Source organism: Muntiacus reevesi, chromosome 3, assembly GCF_963930625.1.
Source record: "Muntiacus reevesi chromosome 3, mMunRee1.1, whole genome shotgun sequence".
Classification (NCBI taxonomy): Eukaryota; Metazoa; Chordata; class Mammalia; order Artiodactyla; family Cervidae; genus Muntiacus; species Muntiacus reevesi.
In genome coordinates, this window is record NC_089251.1 from 250,474,028 (window position 1) to 250,490,485 (window position 16,458).

Sequence of the window (16,458 nt, forward strand, 5' to 3'; positions counted from 1 at the left end):
ATACAAATCAAGCCTTCTTCACTGTTTACCTGAATTTTCTCCAGATTATTAAATAGTTCTTTTGTATTGGTCAAATAACTTCTGGAATATCTTAACTCTTTTGCAGAAGAATGTGTTAGCATTCAGAAAGGAGGTGAACTCAACGGACTCAGAAAGCTTATGGCAATGACTTCTCTTACCATTCCCAAGACTTACTTTTAAATTGCACCTTAGGCAAAGAGGAACTCTGTTCTGATGGTTGAGGTCTGCAAGGTGGCTTATAAAAGTCTATTTGATTAACTGGCTGAAAACGGTTGTGGAGCACAGTCCTACTGACACACCTCCAATTTCACTAAGTGCCACTCTCCAGAAATGAAGTCAATTTGTAGATGACTGAGACGTCTTAAGAATAGTTGTTGGGAAGAAAAAAAAAAAAGAATAGTTGTTGGGTAATTTTATCTTTGGGTTTCCCAGGTGGCTCAGTGATAAAGAATCCACCTGCAAATGCAGGAGATGCAGGGTTGATCCCTGGGTCAGGAAGATCCTCTGGAGAAAGAAATGGCAATTCACTAAGTATTTTTGCCTGGAAAATCCCATGGACAGCGGAGCCTGGAGGGCTACAGTCCATGGAGCTGCAAAAGAGTTAGACAGGAGTTAGCGACCAAACAATAACAATTTTATCTCTAGCAATAGAAAACTTTCGCACTATTAGGAAAAGGAAGAAAAAGAAGGGCGAAACACCCAGTAACCACAGAAAGGGAACCTAGGTTGCAACTCGGCATTAGTGTTTACTAGGTGCATGCCTTTGGGCAACCTAAGTGTCTCCGACTCTGTTTTCTCATTTCAGTTTTTTCAAAGCTTACTTACTTGAGATCTAGCATTGAGCACAATGCCAGGCTCGAAGCAGGTGATGAGAAAATGACAGGAATTTGCTTTGATGGTTAAAGGCAACCAATCAGTTTTGAGTTACTTTTTTAGTGACCCCCGCAGGGAGGGAGAGCAGAGGCGGAGTCCAGGAAATGATGGCGTTGGTTCGCTCGTCAGTTCCCCAGATGGTCCGAGGCGTCTGCTCCTGCTACTCCGGAGGTTCAGGCCACACCCGAGAAGACCACCCAGCGCACTAGGTCACCTCGGGGAGCGCTTGCGGTTTGGCTCCAGATGTAGCCTGACTCGGGCCGGGCCAATCCCGGGACCGCTCGAACTCACCTTCCTGACAGGTGTCAGCGGTCTGGGGCGTGACCGTGCAGGCGGGCGGCCGCGGTGGGCGGGAGCTGTGAATAAGAAGCTCCAGGCGCAAGGAGCCCGCCGCCCAGTCGCCGCGGTGGCTGCCGGGATGCGCCGCAGCGAATGGTCGCGCCGGGCGCCGCTCTGAGTGACCTTTCACCCGAGCCCAGCGGCCTCGGGCGGCGGCACAAGGCGAACGCCATGGCGGAGGCGGCGGCTGCGGCGGGCGGGACGGCCGCGGGCGCGGGCGCGGGCTCCGGGTCCGCAGCGGACCGGGACCGGGATCCGGAGCGGGACCGCGCCGGGCGGAGGCTGCGGGTTCTTTCAGGCCATCTGCTGGGCCGTCCGCAGGAAGCTCTGAGTACCAATGATTGCAAAGCGCGGAGAGCCGCGGCGACCGCCACGGCGGCGCCCACTGCCACTCCCGCCGCTCAGGAGTCTGGCATCATCCCCAAGAAGCGGTGAGTGACGTCTCTGTTGAGCCAGCCGCTGGTGAGGGACCAGGCCGGGCCTGTGCTGCGGGAGGGCACGGGCGAGGTGGGAAGGGAGGTGACACGGGAGCGGGGAAGGCATTCCGGTCCCTGAAAGTGCGGACCATCTCTCTTAAGAGAGCGTAGATGAGAAGCAGGATGAAATGGGTTTTGGTCACTATTTGAGAGTAATAAACCTGAAGAACTCTTATTGGGGAAGGCTTTCAGGGGACCTTTTTTCTTGGATTCATAATGCCAGAAATTCATTGTCTGTCTTAATATTTAGGAAGCTAGCGTCTTCGAATAAATAGAAGGGGTTTAATTATGATCCTCCAAGGAAGTTTGTACCAAATGATGGATCTCTTCAAATTCTCTCTAGCTTGGGCGTGAGGTGGCAGTTCCTGGAAGAAGGTGCTGCTGCTGGTTTCTGGGGTGGATTTCTGCTTGCTTAGGGGCATGGTCTTTGAGGGAGGAGGAAATCGAGGGATGGTAAGAAGCAATAAATAGAAGACACTGCTAGTGATTTAGGGTGTGGTGGTAGCTACTGAGCTCTGCTGTAACCAAAAGCTGAAAGATCCTTGTTTGTGGGTGAGGTTGTTTGTAACACATCTTAAGACTTTTTGGAGAACTGTTAAGCCCTGAAGCAAACCACTAGGAAAAGCTTTTATTTGAGATGTGTCTTTGTCAGCACGGATAAACTTTGAAAGTGAAAAAAAAGTTCCTAATGTTTAATGTGTACTTTCAATGTCAGAGACTGTGCTAAATCTAATTTCTTTTACTCCTCTTCAAATTGTGAGGTAGGTGCAGTTATCTTTCATTTTATAGATTGAGAAGCCTGCTCTGGGCTTGGCAGGTTCACTGTGTACCTGGTTAGTTTTCCAAGTCTCGCCAAGTTGACTTTAGGGCCAAATTGTTAAACTGTACTGTTTCTGATGAATTCATTCATTAATTCAATATTCATGAGTCCTACTGCATATTCACTATACTAAGGATGTAGAGATTTAAAAATGCAGTATTTACTCCTAAGGAACTGTTAACCTAAGAAGGTAAAGTTATAATACAGTATGATAAGAAAGTTAGCTGATAACCTTAGCAAATAGTCACTTAACCCAGTTTTGGGTATTTATTTATTAGGGTGAAGGCTTTCCAGGGGAGGGGTTGCCTGAGTAAATCTTGAAGGTTGTTCTGGAAGTAGCCTGCCAAAGGAGAAAAACATTCTTGGTGAAAAAGCTGTGTTCACAAGTAAAGCAGTGAGAGGTTGAACTGCTAAGAGTTAAATGTTGCAGGAAGAGGTGAGGATAGCTTGGGATGAGGAGCAGATAGGCTGGTCTTGTTTACAAGATTTTATGTACAGTAAAATATGATTACATTTACCTTTAGAAAGGTCACACTGGGGATTGAGTTGAAGGTTTAAGCAGTTGAGTATATGGTTTTGGGGAACATAGATTTGAGTTTGAATTTCCACTCCACAATTCCAGCTGCGTGACCTTGAGCAAGTTACTTAGCCTCTCTCAGAGCTTTAGACCCCTCATCTGTGAAAATGAGGCAGTAAGTCTTGCTTTGCATTGTTGCTGTGAGAAAGTGATCAAATGCTTAGCGCAGTGCTGATTTCATAACCCCTCAACAAATGGGAGATGCAGTTTTGATTGGGTCCAAGAGATTTAAAAGAATAAACCATTTATTTAGAAGACTAATATCCCAGTGAGAAATGCTGTGATTCTGAACTCGGGCATAATGCTGGGAGTGGGCAATCTATTTGAAAAGGTATTAGGAGGCAAATTTTCCATAACTTGATTACTGAATGGTGGGGGAGGAAGGAATCAAGGGTCACATTCTGGCCTCTGGCTTCATTTGAAGTTATATTAACTGTGATTGGATTTAAAACTTTGAAGTTTTCTAATGGTTTAATGTACATTTATGTCCATTCTTTTGTGTGCATGTGTGATTGTATATTTATATGCAGGTTCACACTCTTGAACTAAGTAGAGAGGACAAGTGTTCCTTAGAGTTGGATTTAGGGCCTTTATTTCCAGCATTTAGAGAAAAATAGTAATGTTTGGAAGGCACAATGGGGTAATGGATGAGGCTTCCCACAGCTGAGGTTGCTTGGTCTGGGAGGCCTTCTGCAGCTGCTCCCAACTGCATGTAATCTATGGTGTTTCCTTCAGGATTAGACGTGGGAAAATCTAATCCTGTACAACTGTGTTAAAGTTTTAATAATAGTATGAGGGAACACAAGACTTGTATTACATGAAGCATAAAAAGCTCCTTCACAAGAGTGGTCTGCTTAATGTGTTTTTCATGGGGACCCAGGTGTCCCTTCTACTTCCTACTGCTTGGCTGGATCTCTGGAGAAGGCAATGGCACCCCAGTCCAGCACTCTTGCCTGGAAAATCCCGTGGATGGAGGAGCCTGGTGGGCTTCAGTCCACGGGGTCGAGAAGAGTCGGACACGACTGAGTGACTGCACTTTCACTTTTCACTTTCACGCATTGGAGAAGGCAATGGCAACCCACTCCAGTGTTCTTGCCTGGAGAATCCCAGGGACAGGGGAGCCTGGTGGGCTGCTGTCTATGGGGTCGCACAGAGTCGGACACGACTGAAGTGACTTAGCAGCAACAGCAGCTGGATCTCAGTTTACCAGCACCAGAGCTGAGCCGAAAGGGAAGGCAAGTGATGGAGCAGGAAGGAGCCAGTGTGTATTTCTAGTGAAGTGTGAATGTGACTGTATATCGTTATTTTGGAAGGATTTGGTCATGTATGTTATTTGTATAACTCCTTTTCTTTTATTACCTGGGATGATGTCATTGGTTGAAATTCTTTTATGTCATGGCTGGTTATCATCTTGGAATTAGAGGAGTAACTTCTTAAAATTTCATGCTTTCATTCCTCTTACAGGGTAGTCATGTATATGTCAATTTACTTAACATTTATAGAGTAGTTGCTTTATTTTATTTTATTTTTTTGAGTAGTTGCTTTATGATAGATGTCTTAGGTACTGGAAATAAAGAGATAATAGTCCTTGGCCTCAAAAAATTCAATCTAGCAAGGGAGGTGCACATTCCAGCACATTTTGAATAGAGCCAATGTAGATACAGATGTAGCACAGAGGAAAGAAAGAGTGATATATTCTGTCTAGGGTGTCAGAAGAAGCTCTCTGAAGACGTTTTAAAATATGGACGATAGTGTGGCAGGTTGATTTGGTGGTCGAGGAGCGTTGGTATTCCAGACGGAAGTCATAGCATATGGCAAAGCAGGAGGGCGGGAAAGTGCACCTTGTATTTTGGTAATTAGACGATTCAGTATTGGTAGAGGTGGGAGTAAGTTAAAAGGAGGGCATGAGCAGGTGGTCATGGAGGCCTTTGGCCTGTAGGTCATCAGTCCTTTCATTCTTTCACTCATTTATGTGTGAATGTTTGAGTGCTTACTATGCAGCATATAACAGTGAACAAAAACTCTACCCCTGTAGACTTACATTCTATTTGGAATGGAGATAGTGTAACAGACAAGTAATACAGTATGTCAGATCGTCATGTGACATAGAATGAAAAGAAGCAAAACAGCCTAGGAGGGTGGTGATGGAGAGCCCTTAAAGGAATTAAGCTGAGAAGGGATGTGATCAGATTGGATTTGGGTTGGAGAGCAATCACTGTAGCTGCAGGGTTAAGATTGGATTGGAGAAGGATGAGGATGGATATGGGAAGATCCATTCAGGGAGATTGTTAAAGCAGAATAATAATGAAGGAAATAATGAAGGATTAATTCAAGATGATGGCAATGAGAATAGAGAAGAGGATGGATTTGCATTTTGAAAGTTTGTGCATTAGTTGATATTTAAAACCTGTTACACTTGTCACATGATCTCTTATGAGTAGATTTTAACTACTTCTATCCAAGAACGTATATTTTCTTTATTTGAAGTTGTTGAGTAGAGTTTGGGGGATGATGGTTTACTTTTGGACTTCTGTTTCCCTGTAAGTGCCTGTTACTCCATGAACAGTTTCTTTCTGCTCTTGGTTCTGAATGCAGTTTTAGGTTCCTAAAAATCATAGTAAATGTCAGCCAAATATGTGACATTTTTATGCCTTGGTTTTGAATTTTTTTCAATTTTTTAAAAGTTATAGTGTTATGAAAAAGAAGGAAAAGAACCCTTGTTTGCATCTGTCCCTCCATTACCAATAACCACTTGCCCAGTTATAATTTTGACTCCAACCTCTTTGCAGTTTGCATTAGTCAAAACTGTTCTGTGGCAATTTTTATAGCAGTTGTAAACTTTTATAGTTCAGATCAAAAGAATATCTGATTAGGAAAGCTGTTAATTACATAATTTACTTGCTCATAGTGTCATTTATATACACCATTCTTTAAAAAATAGTGTATTATTTAGCATCTACAAGAACCTTGGTAGATATTTTCCAGAAGGAAAAATGTGAGTTGAGCTCTTGTAAATATTTCCCAGGAGGGCATCCTGAAGCCTGTAAGAGCTGATTCATTTCTGCAACAAGGTTATTTGCACAAGTGACCTGACTTACAATTTACTGTCATTTGACAAACTTAGAGCTTACTTTAGTAGTTATGGTGGATTTTATACTTAGCCTACTTTGAGTTCCTAACTAGGAATTCTAGAAATAGTAGTAATAAAAGTTTTAATTTGCTTAAGTCCTAATGTACCAGGTATCCTGCTGAGGTGTGTACATTATCTCATTTAATTTTCACAATAGCTCCGAAAAGGAGGCGATACTTTATGTATGTTACAAATGAGGAAGTAGAGACTCAGAGTAGTTGACGTGTCTAAAGTCACACAACTGCAAAATAAAAGAGACAGCAATTCAAATCCGATCTGTCTTACTCCATAGGCTGCATTTTTCACCTATGCAGTATTACTGCACTTGACTTTGTTCTATAGGGGGAAGCTACCTACTTGGTAATCATCAGTTTCAAAGTTTCAAATCTTTTGTGATTGAATAGATCATGATCATATACAGTGTCATAATTAAGAGTGCATTAGTTTATATTGTACTTACATATTATAAAATATAACTTTTATATATTTTTATATAAATATATAAATTTCATTTTGATCCTGTCTAAATGAAATTCATAATTTAAGAAAATGTAATACATTGTCTAAAAACGTAGACCAACCTGTTTGCTTTTGCAAGTGAATTTTGTTGTTTTACTTGTGAAAGAAGATGGTGTCGAGAATAAAAAGGAAAGGAGGACTGTGGATGACCCCAGATTGGAGGAGAAAGGAGAAGAGAAGAAGTAATAGGGAATTTACTGCCTGGGTGTAAATTAACTATCTTTGGACTATAAGTGAATGTGTGTGTATGTGTGCTAGTCACTCAGTTGTGTCCGACTCTCTGTGACCCCATGGTCTGTAGCCCTCCAGCCTCTTCTGTCCATGGGATTCTCCAGGCAAGAATACTGGAGTGGGTTGCCATTTCCTTCTCTACTATAAGTGAATAAGAAACCCTGAATACTTAACCTCCATGGTTATTTGGTATGATACTTCTCTTAGATTGGAAGTATCATTTTGAGATAGACCACATCTTCTGTAAATAGACTTCCTCTTATGTCAGGAAGTTTCTACTAAAGAACTATCACTTCTGGTCACTTAATAAACATATCTAGTAGTAAATTAAGTGATTTTTTTTAGGCTGCAGAAAAATGGAGTTCTGTCGTAGTCAGATGAGATACTTCATGAAATACTTTAAAAGCAAGTGCTAAGCAACTCCTTTTGGTTTTATTTTCTTACTCTTGAAATAAGATATTAGTAATAAACTAATCTTTATCAGATTGGTATGTTAGTTTCAAATCCAAACCAAATCAAAGGATTCTGAGTAGAGTTTGCTCTATTTGTTGAGCTTTGGAGTAATACTTAGTTATACCTCTATCCCACATCTGAATTCAGAATGAATTGAGAAGTAAGATTCAGAATATAGACAGATGGAATGAAAATGTCAGCTTTATTACCAATAAAGCTGGCTGGAGTATATGGATTAGATCAGGGCTGCCTGATACTTGCCCTGCATTAGTTGTGCTCGGTCACAGGTCTTGCTGGACCACAGAAAGTTTCCTCTGCAAGGGCAGAGCCAGCTCTGGTGAGCCTTATACAGGGCACTGAAAGACTCGTATATAACCTCTCCATAGCCGAGAGATTGGAGAGACAGAGAAAGGGCTGACCCCAGGTTCTTAATGCCTCCTTTCAGAAGCAACTAACCGTGAAAGTCATTCTTACCATGGGAAAGAGTGAATATATGAGGGCTAGGGAGAGGATAGGACTGTTACCTTTCTGAAGTTCCTCCACATTGGAAGCTGGAGGCTGGAGAATGGAGATTTTGCTGGAATGTTTTTGGAGAAATTGAGGGAAAGGGCTGAAAACATTTTGGAAAATAAAAGTCTTCCACCTGCATCACTTGCTTGTGTTATCCGCATTGCCTCTTGAATATGTTAGTGTCCTTGGTAGGGCAGTTTGGGTCCTCCAGGAGGATCTGTCTAAATCAGCCTTTCCAGGCTATCTTTTATTTCCTGATACCTACTGTGTATTCTAGCTGCATACTGGAATTATTGATGTTCCCAGAATGTGGTCTTCCCTTCCCCTTTTCTTTCTTTGATATGTTGGTGTGTCTGCAAGTATAGTACACATAGCACTGATGGTCCTGAGATAATTTGGGGGTAGTATAAACTTATCTGGATAGTTATAAATATTTGTATATGTACTTATTATTTTTGTTAAACTTTATTGAATTATTACAAATTTATTCTAAGAGTAAATGCATGAATCTTAGTTTATAGCTTACTTTTTACAAAGTGAACCCATCTATCTTAATAGTATTTAGATTAAGAAACAGTATTACCAGTACCCCAGAAGCCCTCTTCATGTTTGTTTCCAGTGCCACCTCCCCCCAGGATAACCACTACCTTGAGTTTTAACACAGTGTCTTGAATTTGCTTGTTTTGGACTTAATGTTAATGAAGTATTAATAATATAATGGAATCACATATGTACTCCTTTGTGTCTGGCTTTTTCCTCTCAGTGTTATGTTTAATATATTCACACATGTTAATGCTTCTGGTTGTATTTTGTTCATCTTCATTACTGAATAGTATTTCACTGAGTGGATACATGCCATAGGTTATTTGCTCTGTTATTGATGGACATTTAAGTGCTTGCTACTTTTAGGTTTGAGTGGTTATTTATTTATTTGCAATATGAAGTATATGTCAAACTAGTGTTTTTATTGCTGTTACTGTATAAAAATAGGCTAGAGTAATTAAAATAGTATTTAATATTTAATATATTCAATTTTCTTAAGTATATCAATTGTCTGTGGTAATAAACAAAATGATCCTAGGTACTAAATCATTCTTATAAACATATTAAATTGAATTTGTTAACACAGTGACCTTAAAGTCTTTGCAGTGTTCAAATAAACTTAATTATGAACTTAAAAGATTTCCACTTAAAACTATAAGTCTAAGTCTGTGACTCAGTTACACATTTTAAATTTGTTACAAGTCAGTCATTTTTACAGGCCAGATGCTGTTAAATTTCGTAAGTATGTAAAAGATCGATTTTTGTTCAGCTTTCTTACAATTATTAACATCTGACTTTGATTCTCTTAAACATCTGTATATATAATTCTAGGTCTTTCTGTAGTTGAATTATGCTTACTCATTAAGGAAAGCTGTTACAGATCTAGGTACCTGCAGTGACTTTTGACAAGGGAGTGTTACTTCTTGAGTGAGATCATCTTCATGCTGACTAAGAAACATACTGTATTGTATATAATATTTGGCCTTGCCAACCTATCTGAAGTTACTAACCAGATATTTGGGCCAGGATACTGACCAGGTTCTTGTTAGTAACTTTAGTGGGACTCTCCAAACTATTTATGATTGCCACGCCAGCCACCTCCTGCTATCAAGTGGGGAGTATGCATATATCTCAGGATCTTGTAACCAAGTAATACAAATTATTTAATTTTTATATTCACAGCTTGTGACTCCCACTCAGATTGATTATGTGGTTGAATTTTGAATTTCTTCTGAAGATGTTTGAACTTTATTGCATCAGGGATATTAAATCCAGCATCAGGGATATTAAAATGACATGCACTTGGATTCTATTCTGTTGTCAACTGAAATTTTGTAAATTACTCTCCACTAGAACTTTCTGTGATGATGCAGATGTTCTGTGGTCTGCACTGTTCAATCTGGTAGCCGCTCAGCACACGTGGCCATTAAGCACTTGAAATGCAGCTAAGGTGACTGAGGAGCCAAGTTTTAAATTTCGTATACTTTTAATTAATTTAAATTTAAATAGGCACATATAGCTAGTGATACATTAGCATAGCTATATTTTGAAACTTAACACATTACCTGTCCTTTCTTGTTGCCAGATGAAGTTACTGTTCTGAGTTCTCTTATTTCTGTAAGTGTTAGCCTCAGTCCTATAGCCATAGCCTTCAACCCTTACTCTTGAACTTCCCATTTCTCCTCGCCACCCCCCAACTTTTAAAACTTGAAGGATGATTGATTTAACAATGTTAAATTAGCTTCAGGTGTACAACATAGTGATTTGATATTTTTATACATTACACAATGTTCCACCATCATAAGTCTACTTGTTACTGTTGTTGGTTAGCCACTAAGTCTTGTCTGATTCTTTGCGATCCCATGGACTGTAGCCCGCCAGGCTCCTCTGTCCATGAGATTTTCCAGGCAAGAATACTGGTGTGGGTTGTCATTTCCTTCTCCAGGGGATCTTCCTGACCCAGGGATCGAACTACTCCCTCCTACATAGGCAGGCGGATTCTTTAGTACTGAGCCACCAGGGAAGCCCTCTGTTACCATGGAAAGTTATTATAATGTTATTGCCTTATAATCCTTAACTGTACATTACATCTCTATAACTTATTTTTTTCATAACTGGAAGTTTGTATTTCTAATCTCCCTCACCTATTTCACTTATCTCCCCAACCCCTCTCCCCTTGGCAGCCAATACTGGTTTGTTCTCTGTATACATGAGTCTCATTTTTTCTATTTTATGTTTGTTCATTTGTTTTGTTTTTAGATCCCACATATAAGTGAAATCATATAGTATTTGTCTTTCTCAGTCTGACTTTTTCATTTAGCATAATTCCCTCTAGGTCCATTCATGTCACAAATGGCAAGACTTCATTCCTTTTTTAATGGCCAAGTATACCAGTAATGTTCCATTGCATGTATGCCGTATGTTTTCCTTTCTCCTTTTTTTAGAAAAATATGTATTTTATTTACTTATTTGGTGTATCACGTCTTAGATTCCGCACCTTGGATCTCTGTCGTGGCGCACGGACCCTGGAGTGGCATGCTCTCAGTGTCGCAGGGCGTGGTCTTGGCTGCTCAGGGGCACATGGGGGTCTTAGTTCCCCAGCCAGAGATTGAACCCGCATCCCCTGCGTTACAAGGTGGCTTCTTAACCACTGGACCACCAGGGAAGTTCTCGTATATTTTCTTTATCACCTCCTCACCTATTGGTAGACACTTCCATATCTTGGGTTTTGTAAATAGTGCTACGGGAAGACCCCCTGGAGAAGGACAGGCAGTCCACTCCAGTGGTCTTGCCTGGAGAATCCCATGGACAGCGGGAGTCTGGTGGCTGCAGTCCTGGATGTCACCAAGGAGCCAAAGATAACTTAGTGACTGAACGACAACAGCGGTGTACTGACTGCCATTTGGTTAATTGCTTTGGGGGTGTTTTTGGTAGTTTGTTTTTCCTTTCTTCTTTTGCTCTCCTCTCAAGAGAGAGATGATTTGATGATTATCTGTAGTGTTATTTCAGATTGCTTTCTCTTTTGTGTGTGTATCTATTACAGATTTTTGGTTTGAGGTTCCTGTGAGATTTATTTGTGTTGGTTTTTGGTTGTACTGGGTCTTTGTTGCAGCACGGGCTCCTCTTTGTGGTGGGCAGGCTTCCCTAGCTCTGCACACAGGCTTTTCTAGTTGGTGCACTCAGCCTCTCTACTTAGGGCACTAGGCCTCAGTAGTTGCGGCACGTGGGCTCTGAACTGTACACGGTCAGCAGTTAGCGTGGGCATCTCTGGTTGCGTGGGCATGTGGAATCTTAGTTCCCCAACAAGACACTGAACCTCCGCCCTCTTATTGGAAGGCAGATTCTTAATCACTGGACCACCAGGGAAATCCCCCATGAGACAAATGTATAGCGATCATTTATACTTGGTTATTTTAAATTGTTGGTCTCTGAATTTCAAATGTATTTTAACAGTTCTGCGATTTTACCACCTCCCCCATTTTTAATTTTGACATCATGTGTTAATATTTGTTTTGTGGATACACAATAATTGTAGATACAGATGATTTTTGCTACTTTTGTCTTTTAACCTTCTGGTTAGCTTTATAAGTGGTTGATCTACTATCTTTACTGTATAATTGCCTTTACCAATGAGATTTTTCCTTTTGCATTGAATACTTTGCTTTATTTTTTTCCTGGCCATGCCGCATGGCATGAAGGATCTTAGCCCGTCTGCAAGGAGCCCGTCACCTTGCAGTGGAAACACAGAATCTTAATGGCTGAGACTGCCAGAGAAGGCCCAGTGCTTTTCATATTCCTAGTTGTGATGACCTTTAATTGTCTGCTTAGAGAAGTTCCTTTAACATTTCTTACAAAGCTGATTTCATGGTGCTAAACTCTTGTACCTTTTTGCTTGTTTGCAAAATTCTTAGTCTCTCTTTCAAATTTGAATGAAAGGTTTTTCAGGGAGAGTATTCTTGGTCTAGGTTTTTCCCTTTTATCACTTTAAATATATATCATACCACTCCCTTCTGGCCTGTAGAACTTCTCCTGAAAAGTCAGCTGATAGCTTTATGGGAGTTCCTCTGTCTGTAACTTGTTGCTTTCCCCTTGCTGATTTTTTTTAATATTCTCTCTTCTTTAGTTTTAATTTTTGCCATTTTAATTACAGTGTGCCTTGGCATAGTCCTTTTTGGTTTGATCGTGTTTGGGACTGTGTGTGCTTCCTAAACCTGAATATTTGTTTCCTTGCCCAGGTTAGGGAAGTTTTGAATGTGTTCTGTGCCCCTTTCAGTCTTCAGAGACAGCTATAATGAGATGTTAGTACACTTGATATTGTTCTAGAGATCTCTTAAACTGCACTCTTTTTTTTTTTTTTTCCCAATTCTTTTTTCTTCTTTCTGTTCAGCTTGGGTGATTTCCACTGCTCTGTCTTCTAGTTTGTTGATCTGTTCCTCTGCATTGACTCTAGTGTACTTTAAAATTTTAGTTATTGTATGTTTTTATTTCTGGTTCTTCTTTGTTTTCTCTTTGTTAAACTTTTCACTGTGTTTATTCTTCTCCTAAGTTTGTTGAGCATTTATATGCTCATTACCTTGAACCTTATTGAGTAGATTGCTTATCTCCACTTTGTTTAGTTCTTCTGGGGACTTGTTACTTTGTTTGAATATATTCTCTGTTTCCTTTTTCTGCCTCATTCCTGTGTGGCTGGCTGTGTATGGGCCTGGGAAATCCTGGGGCCCATGAGTGTCTGTCCACTGGTTGAAGTGAGCCCCAAGTGCTAATATGCTAGAGGGAGGAATCCAGAATGGCACTTTGCAGTGCTGTTGTTATCATGGTAGAATGAGCTTGTCTGCACCAGTGTCTGTCTCCAGGGCGAGTCCCAGTTGCCTCCTGCCTCTCCCAGGAAGCTTGCCAAGATTAGCAAGCAGGTCTAACCCAAGTCTCCTTTCAAATTTCTGCCTGTGTGCTGGGACTAAGAGTGTGTGAGATTTTGCATGCACCCCTCAAGAGTGGAGTTTCTGTTCCGATAGCCCTCCAGCTGTCCCATGTGCAAGTCCCACTGGCTTTCAAAGCCAGCCATCCTGGGGGCTTGTCTTCCCAGTGCAGGACCCCAGGCTGGGAAGCCTAGTGTGGGCCTCAAACCCCTCAGTCCTTGAGGAGAACCTCTCCGTGGATTCCGTTATCCTTCTGATTGTGGATTGCCTGTCTGGTCTGTGGGTCTTGAGTATAACATGTCTCTGCCCTGCTTACCTATCTTGTGGTTCCTTCTTTATATCCAAAGTTATAGGAAACCTTTTCTGCATCATAGATAGTTGCTCTGTAGATAGTTGTAATTTTGGTATTCCTGTGGGAGAAGATAAGCTCAGGATCTTTCTACTCTTGGCCATGCCCCTCTTTTCGCTCTTTTAAGATTGAACTCTCTTTTGAATTAATTTATTCAAATTAATAATTCTCTGGTCCGTCTGCTGCTTTTGTACATGTTTATCTCATTTGATCCTCACAATCACACATTTTATAGATTAGTAACTGAAGCTCATAGACACTTGCCAGAAAATAGTCACTTGTTAGCTAGTAAGAGTAGAGCGTAGCTTTGAGTCCAGATCTTTTCTCTTGAATCTAGAGCTTTTTTCTTGATTCTGTACTGATATAATTTGTACTCATTTTTTCTTCACAATCTTCCTTACACTCATTTTGCACGTTAAGCAAGTATTTATCAGTCATTTGTGTTCTAGGTCTTTGGGCTGCATCTGTTAACAAAATGAACAAAAATTTTTGCCCTCATGGAGTTTACATTTTAATGAGTGAAATGGTAATTATTATGTTTAGTTAAGCTACAAAGTCTTGTAGAAGATAAATGCTATGGGAAGAAAAAGTGGAGCAGAGTTAGGAGGTAGGGTTCAGAGTTTAAATAGGTAGTTATTGGAGAAGATGGCATTTGAAAAGATATTTGAGATGACAGAATTTAGCTGCATTCATATCTAGGCAGCATTCCAGGCGGAAGAACAGTGTGTGCAGACACCCTAAGGGGAGGCGCACATGCGTCATTTGGAGAGTAAACTAAGACTAGTGTGGCTAAAGTCACATCAGAAGTAACATCCTACCTGCAACCACTGTTGAAAGTCTGTACCTGTAAAATCGTGACTTCTGATTTTCCTGTCTCTTGTTTTAGGCAAGGTCTCTTACTCACGTTATATTTTCTGACTTGCCACATCTTGTACCATTCTCTGGAAAACCTTTGTGTATTTGACACTACGCTTCAGGATTATTGTTTTGGGGATCTTTTCTTTTTGTTTTTGAGAATTGAGGAAAGGGCACACTGGGTTTGTTACCTCTTCCCCATGATTTCTCATATGAACAGTAACTCTTAAAAAATACTATTAAGTATCATGCAATGTAACATGTAGTCCTGGAGCTTTTACTTTGACCAAAAATGAAGAATTGGACATTATGGGAATTCTAAGAGAACAACAAAAGTAGGAAGTCAAGAAACACCTGGAGTAACAGGCAGATTTGGCCTTGGAGGATGGAATGAAGCAGGGCAAAGGCTAATAGAGTTCTGCCAAGAGAACGCACTGGTCACAGCAAACACCCTCTTCCAACAACACAAGAGAAGACTCTCCACTTGGATATCACCAGATGATCAACACCGAAATCAGATTGATTATATTCTTTGCAGCCAAAGATGGAGAAGCTCTATAGAGTCAGCAAAAACAAGACCAGGAGCTGACTGTGGCTCAGATTATGAACTCCTTATTGCCAAATTCAGACTTAAATTGAAGAAAGTAGGGAAACCCACTAGACCATTCAGGTATGACCTAAATCAAATCACTTATGACCATACAGTGGAAGTGAGAAATAGATTTAGGGACTAGATCTGATAGACAGAGTGCCTGATGAACTATGGATGGAAGTTCGTGATATTGTACAGGAGACAGGGATCAAGACCAACCCCATGGAAAAGAAATGCAAAAAGGCAAAATGGTTGTCCAAGGAGGCCTTACAAATAGCTGTGAAAAGAAGAGAACTGAAAAGCAAAGGAGAAAAGGAAAGATATTCCCAATTGAATGCAGAGTTCCAAAGGATAACAAGGAGAGATAAGAAAGCCTTCCTCAGTGATCAATGCAAAGAAATAGAGGGAAACAACAGAACGGGAAAGACTAGAGATCTTTTCAAGAAAGTTAAGAGATACCAAGGGAACGTGTCATGCAAAGATGGGTTCGATAAAGGATAGAAATGGTATGGACCTAACAGAAGCAGAAGATATCAAGAAGAGGTAGCAAGAATACACAGAGGAACTGTACAAAAAAGATCTTCACGACCCAGATAATCACAATGGTGTGATCACTCACCTAGAGCCAGACATCCTGGAATGTGAAGTCAGTTGGGCCTTAGAAAGCATCACTATGAACAAAGCTAGTGGAGGTGATGGAATTCCAGTTGAGCTATTTCAAATCCTAAAAGACGATGCTGTGAAAGTGCTGCACTCAGTATGCCAGCAAATTTGGAAAACTCAGCAGTGGCCATAGAACTGGAAAAGGTCCATTTTCATTCCAGTCCCAAAGAAAGGCAGTGCCAAAGAATACTCAAGTTACCACACAATTGCACTCATCTCGCATGCTACTAAAGTAATGCTCAAAATTCTCCAAGTCAGGCTTCAGTAATACGTGAACCATGAGTTTCCAAATGTTCAAGCTGGTTTTAGAAAAAGCAGAGGAACCAGAGATCAAATTGCCAACATCCGCTGGATCATCGAAAAAGCAAGAGAGTTCCAGAGAAACATCTATTTCTGCTTTATTGACTATGCCAAAACCTTTGACTTTGTGGATCACAATAAACTGTGGAAAGTTCTGAAAGAGATGGGCATACCAGACCACCTGACCTGTCTCTTGAGAAACCTGTATGCAGGTCAGGAAGCAACAGTTAGAACTTGACTTGGAACAACAAACTGGTTCCAAATAGGAAAAGGAGTACATCAAGGCTGTAT

The 16,458-nt window shown here is 40.8% G+C and overlaps 1 protein-coding gene and 1 long non-coding RNA gene across 3 annotated transcripts in view; one reads left to right on the forward strand and one right to left on the reverse strand.

Moving 5' to 3' along the window:
* Positions 1-1,138, reverse strand: part of LOC136165416 (uncharacterized) — a 104,440-nt gene extending 103,302 nt beyond the window's left edge. For both annotated transcript variants that reach the window (XR_010662505.1, XR_010662504.1), the window contains exon 1: positions 847-1,138. This is a non-coding gene — a long non-coding RNA (uncharacterized lncRNA). The remainder of the gene's footprint in view (positions 1-846) is intronic.
* A 59-nt stretch (positions 1,139-1,197) lies between these two features.
* Positions 1,198-16,458, forward strand: part of AGPS (alkylglycerone phosphate synthase) — a 135,541-nt gene continuing 120,280 nt past the window's right edge. Inside the window, exon 1 of the mRNA XM_065931812.1 lies at positions 1,198-1,664. Within this exon, the coding sequence (XP_065787884.1) occupies positions 1,327-1,664 (338 nt within the window). The 5' untranslated portion in view covers positions 1,198-1,326. The remainder of the gene's footprint in view (positions 1,665-16,458) is intronic.